Source organism: Scaptodrosophila lebanonensis, unplaced genomic scaffold (genome assembly GCF_003285725.1).
Source record: "Scaptodrosophila lebanonensis strain 11010-0011.00,11010-0021.00 unplaced genomic scaffold, SlebRS2 tig00000024-arrow-pilon, whole genome shotgun sequence".
NCBI classification, from domain to species: Eukaryota; Metazoa; Arthropoda; class Insecta; order Diptera; family Drosophilidae; genus Scaptodrosophila; species Scaptodrosophila lebanonensis.
In genome coordinates this window covers 11,317,735-11,323,826 of record NW_022060538.1, presented here as the reverse complement: position 1 = coordinate 11,323,826, position 6,092 = coordinate 11,317,735, and the positions used below count along the sequence as shown (strand labels likewise).

The 6,092-nt window shown below is 41.6% G+C and overlaps 1 protein-coding gene across 1 annotated transcript; it reads right to left on the bottom strand.

Annotated features, from left to right (window-relative positions):
- Window positions 1-3,855: 3,855 nt before the first annotated feature.
- On the bottom strand, window positions 3,856-5,844 carry LOC115621323 (uncharacterized protein DDB_G0287625). The gene is made up of 2 exons (XM_030514943.1): window positions 4,732-5,844; window positions 3,856-4,540 (listed from the first exon to the last, which is right to left on the bottom strand). Exons 1-2 carry the CDS (start codon window positions 5,739-5,741, stop codon window positions 4,114-4,116), a joined length of 1,437 nt encoding a protein of 478 aa, XP_030370803.1. The 5' UTR covers window positions 5,742-5,844; the 3' UTR covers window positions 3,856-4,113.
- Between the last annotated feature and the right edge of the window lie 248 nt (window positions 5,845-6,092).

Here is a 6,092-nt window from a genome sequence, read left to right as displayed (position 1 = left end):
ATGATTAAATTACGCCCACGTTGCCCAGCAGCCTGAACGCGTGACATAAACATAAACTTTGGCGCCTTTTGTGTTGACACAAAGCGGCAACTTGTGCTGCCGACCCGGTCTCTAATAAAAAACACCTTTAATATTTTCATTATGAAGTCATTCAACGCGATTATTAATGCGTGACCCCCAAGGCGCTGCAACCATAAGCCATCAGCCATCAGGCTGGCTGGCTTGCTGATGAAAGTGGCGCAAAACGCCAGAAGCAGCTTCCAGGACGCAGGAGCGGAGCTCTGGGCTGACCCCGGCTGAGGTAAATTACAATTTTGTTTATAAGTGGTGCTGCGCCAGTGCAGCTGTACCTAATAATCATAATAATTGCGCCATGGGCGTCAACGTAGCGTCGTCAACTTTGCCAGACGCCAGCAACAATGGCTTATAAAGTGCGTGTGACACATTAACGAAAGAAATGGGAAATGGGGAAAAGCGCGGAAAAATGCTAAAGAAAAAGGCAAATAGAAAGTGAAAAAATAGAAAATAAAATGAGGAGCAGGCAGGCCTTCAACTTCAAAAGAAATAATAAAAATAAAACGCAAACCAAGGCAAAGTACAAGTAAGTCCTTTAATGCTTGTGAATTTTACGCGGGATTTCTATAAAGTGCAGCGCATTTTCTGCTGGGCAGGGGGTGGGGGGAACCTGGGGACTGGACCTCCAGTAGCCAGGACTGAGGCTGCGGTTTGTGCGTCGAAAATTGAAAATGTTCGTGCGTAAATTGGCTTTCATTGCTGGGTTGGGGTAGCGGCCGAAAGGTACTCTCATGGCTGAAATTAAATTGAAACAAGTCTACGACCATTCCGGCATCCATTTCACCTCTTGAACGAACGAACGAACGGTCGCGGCCACTTTTTCAAATTGAATTTCTTTTGTGAACTCAATGTATGTAAAAAGCCAAACAGCGGAAGAAAATTAAAAAGAAATTAAGCCAATTTGCCTGCGCCTAGTTGACGTGGCCCAGACGCCCGCTCAGTGTTTGATACCAAGTGCTTGTTGTGGCTCGTAAATCTTCGGGCCATAAATACCACACTGGTTCCTTCCTGGGTGCTAGTTATTGGCTCTTGGCTGCTGTCCTGGCCGGTCCTTTCGCTTCGCACGTTTCGCTTCGTTGCAATGTCTTCATTTTGGCGTGAAATTCTTTAATCTCATTCAATTCAATTAGTTCAAGTTGACTAGTTAATGCCGCGAGTCCTGCTCAAGTGCTCAGCAGTGGCCTCTTCAGTCCTGTGGAGGTGTTGCGGCGCCGCTTTCCAAAATTTTTGTCACTGCGCATTAACTTTTGAAATTTATGGGTCATTTGGAACGGGACAGCAGATTCCGAGCGCATTTGTAACTGATAATGTTTTTCAAGTGAAAGCAATTTGCCTCCTCTAATTAGCTGTGGGATGCCTGAGCACTTTGGCATCTAAAATATTTATTTATTTTCTGGCCAAGAAAAGATTTTATTTTTTAGTCCCAGGATGCCACACCATATGCTTATTTTTGCGCTTTAAAATAGGCCTTAATATAAATGTACAGCTTTTTTCTTGCTTCCTCTATTCTGTATTCCCTGCCAATAAGGAGAGATTTCTTTGGCATTTCGATATGCACGATGTGGTCATAGCTGATATTTCAGAGATAAGAGCTAAGACTGATGTGATCCGCTTTAATATTCTTACAAAATATTTTTTTGGATAGAGGGACTCCCGTAGGTTTGTTTTAGAATAAGTTTTGCAGCTGATAAGGGATAGCAATCTATTTATTGAACTTGATATATAAACCCCTATAGCCTTATAGATAACAGTGCCACAAGTAGCTTTGGCGTTGTTTTCAATTTTATCGTAAAGATGCACCATGTAATTATTATATCCTGTACCCATAGGGTAAAAAGGGTATATTAGGTTTGTGTAAAGTATGTAACATGCAGAAGGAAGCATCTCCGACCCCATAAAGTATATATATTCTAAATCAGCGTGACGAGAGAAATCGATCTAGACATGTCCGTCCGTCTGTTCGTCTGGATGAACGCAAGGATCTCAGAAACTATAAAGGCTAGTATAACCAAAGTTGGTATCATGATTCTCCTATGTCCGAGAAAGGACGAGTTTATTTTATTTTTTGTAATGTAAACACTAGCAAGTATTGCCCGTCTTTATCCGACTCAATATAATGTCTCAAATTGTATTTATTTTGTGTGTGCATGACCTATGTTTTCACCTTATTAGTTACCAGTAGGAAGGTATTTAAGGCATTTAAATGAACATTTTCTGTTCTTGAAAAAAAATTGTTCAGTAGTCCGTTACATTTTTGGTCTTGCCAAAATAGTTCGTTAAACGTACACACACATGACCTTTATAACAAATATATTTTCTCGTTTTCCCCTCTTTGGAGTTCGAATTTTACAAAAGCCTTTCTTAGAGGGAGGGATCTTGTGTCCAATTTTTAGCTTCCTAGCTCTTACCGTTTGGGCTGTGCCTTGATTGCCAATCAGTCAGTGAGGACAAAATGTTTTATATATACAGAGATTAATTTTATAATTAATATATTTTTATAAAAAGTACTGTCCTTGTAGCTGTAGTTCTCAACAAACTGATTGTCGGAAGTGTCGATTCTCCTTTCCTTTTAAGTCGTCTTAATTTTTCAATTCCCTGCAGAACAAAAATAAATTATGTTCCCCCGTTCCTTAATAGATGAGTCCGGGCATAGCAAGCCGAAAGACAAATAATATTCTCCCATCGGAAAACAATTCCTTTATCAACAGTTAATGTTTGTTGATATAAATATTAATAAATAAATAACAAGTAAAAAAGCTAAAGTCGGGTGTCCCGACTTTGAAATACTCTGTACATATGTTTACAATAATTATAGAAAATAAAAAAAAAGAAAAAAAAAATTGGATCGATTTTACCTCTCTCGGTATTCGAGCTCACGTAAAGGGTGTATAATTGCACATTTACATAGCAATTGCGTCTGTGTGAGTGTATGTATGCCTATGCGCATCAATTCGTGTCTGTGTAAGCATTTTCGCAGTCAGCCAAACAGCAACATCAACAACAGCCGCGGGCAGCGCTTGAGCAGCGCTGCATCAGCAAATATATTTATGGCTATAACTTCTTGTTAAATCGGTTATAATGAAATTTGGCATACGGACACATAATAACTAACTGGGGGTATTTCCAAAATTTTAGTTCGAAATTCCAAGAATTACGGGAGTTACGATTTGCGGGGTAGAGGGGGGAGGGAGGGGAATTCCAAAATATACATTTTCTGCGTATTCACATAAGGCATCTGGGACTAAAATTTGGTGTTCCTAGGTCTTATAGTCTCCGAGATATAGGCGATTATACGAATGGAAAATCGGGAAAACCCCCATAGGGGGGAAGTGGGGGGGAAAATCAAAAAAAAAAAAACAAACTCGTATAGAATACACACATAACGCATCTTCGTGCAAAATTTGGTGTCTCTATCTCTTATAGTCTCTGAGATCCAGGTGTTCATACGGACGGACGGACGGACAGACGGACGGACAGACGGACAGACAGACAGACAGGGCTAGATCGACTCGTCTCGTCATTCTGATCAAGAATATATATACTTTGTGTGGTCTGCCACGCCTCCTTCTGCCTGTTACATTTTTCAGCTCCCGCAAACCTAATATACTCTTGTACATTTCATGTACAGAGTATAATAAGTAAAGCTACCCTGCTTAAAGTTGTAAAATGCGCAGAACTAACGATAATTTGTATGCCTATGGCTAGATTTGTTAATTATTTCATAAATACGAGTGCAACATCTGCTTGAGAGATCGACTTTCAATTTATTCCAGTATTCAATAAAAATGCAATATGTCCTGAATTTTATTTATTTAACGTGTGTTGACAGGAAAACCATCAATTTGATCAACTTAGAAATTTGTGTTGCTTCAATGTAGGTTATATCAAAATATATATACATATGTAGTGTGAATACCGCTCCTGCTGTTGCCGTTACTGTTGCTTCTATTGCTCTTTTCGTCCATATAGTGATTAAGTAATTTTCGCTCTTTCGTTGTTTGGGGGGAAATACGTTCCAACTCCATGAAAGTGTTAATGTTAGTCGCTGCTATCTCCCTTGCTGCTGCCTTCCTTGCGCAGTGACGTCACTGGCGATTTTGGCTGCACTAGTTGCTCGTCACGGGGCTTGGCCTTACCAAAAATACTGGCCGCCTGCTTGGTCTCGGCCAAAGCATTAATGGGCTCGCTCACCGTTCTCGGTTTGAGAACCAATTTCGGACGATCATCATTGTCAGTGGTGCCGATATTGGTCCTTGCACCTGGAGCTGAACTAGCCGAGTTATTATTGCCTATATTGTTATTGGTGATTGCCGGTTCGTTGTTCGGATTGTTATAGGCACTGTTGGGATTATAGTGACCGCGACGATCCCGAGTACGATTCTGGACAAAATTGGTATAGTTACTGCCGTAGGCGCGCATGCGTTGCTGACTTTCCGAATTACGGGAGCCATTGCTGTGGCTATAGCTGTGGGATAAAATCAATTTAATATTGTTAAACACTGTTCGATAGACAACTATTTGCCTATTGTGCCATTTTTTAAGTAGGCCATGAAATTTTTTGTCTACTTGTAAAATATTGTGCGTAAATAACTTCCCTATCTGAAACAATTTTCATGGCAAAAACGAATCGATAAACTTTTTGCGATTGTTGCTTACCGATTATTATTATTGTAGCTCTGAAAGTTGTTGAAATGCGGACGTGGGCGGTTATAATTGCCTCCTCCCGTTTGACTGCTGCTGGGCATATCATCCAATTCGTTGTTCGATGCTCCGGGGCTAGCGCTGCGCCGACGATCCATATTCCGGTGTAGGCCTCCACTACGCATGCTGGCATTCTCGCTGCTGCCGCGCATGCGCTGTGCATCATTGTATTGATAGACATTGCCGTTGTTGTGGTTGTTGCGACCGCCACGATTGTTGTTGAAGTTGTTGCGTGGACGCATGCGTCCCATTGACATGGAGCTGGTAGTCGGGCTGCCGGCAATGTTGGAAAAATGGATACTGCTCTGACTACGTGAGCCAGCCGGCGGAGAAAATACGTTTTGGGTTCCATTGCTTTCATTGCGTCGGAAGCCACGACGCTGGAAGAAGCTGTTGTTGTTGTTGTTAAAATTACCACCGCCACCACCGTAGCCACCGCTATTTCCCTGCCGGCGATGATCGGCAATGTCTATGCGCAGAGGCGCCGAGAAGTTGTCCAATTTTATGCGTCCATTACATGAGAGTGCGCGCTTTAGTTGTACCAGAGTCTCAAACTCCACATATCCATAGCCCTTGAACTCGTCTGTCTCACGATCCTTGATTAAACGAACGTTCTTGACATCGAAATCGGAGAATATTTTCATAACATCGCCTTGAACGAGGCCTTTGGGTAAATTCCCAACGTAGGCAATATATGGAGGATCTGTGGGTACATTCCGATCGCGGTCGCGATTACGAAAGTCACGTTGGTCACGAAACTCGGAGGCCTCGTAATGGTCGCGCTGATCACGATTGCCACGCTGATCACGAATATTTCTCTGTTCACGGGGGTCTCGTGCCTCACGGGTCTCACGATTATCACGATGCTCTCGAGGCTCGCGTATTTCTCGAGGTTCACGTTGCTCACGGTTATCACGATACTCACGATTTCCTTTTCCGTTGTCGTAGTTAGAACGATTTGCCATAATTTACGAGCTTACACTTTTTTTTTAAACTTTCTCACTTTTATTAAAACTCTGAAAAAAATATAGCCTGGAGCTCGTATTCCAGACGCTGTGAATAGGTCCACGTGAGACGTTGGAATGAAATAAACTTACTAATTTTGTTTGACATTACATAAAAGCAATCGAACGGGTAACCAGATAGGCAAACATGTAAGAGTTATACACATAGCCAAGGTACTGAGAATGTATAAAGATATAATACTTATTCTGTGTTGGGGTTTGAAAAACAGGAAAAAACATGTCCATGTAGTTACATGTACATGTAGTTCAATTTTACTGATTAACTAATCAGATCAGTTTCTTAAAGCAAAG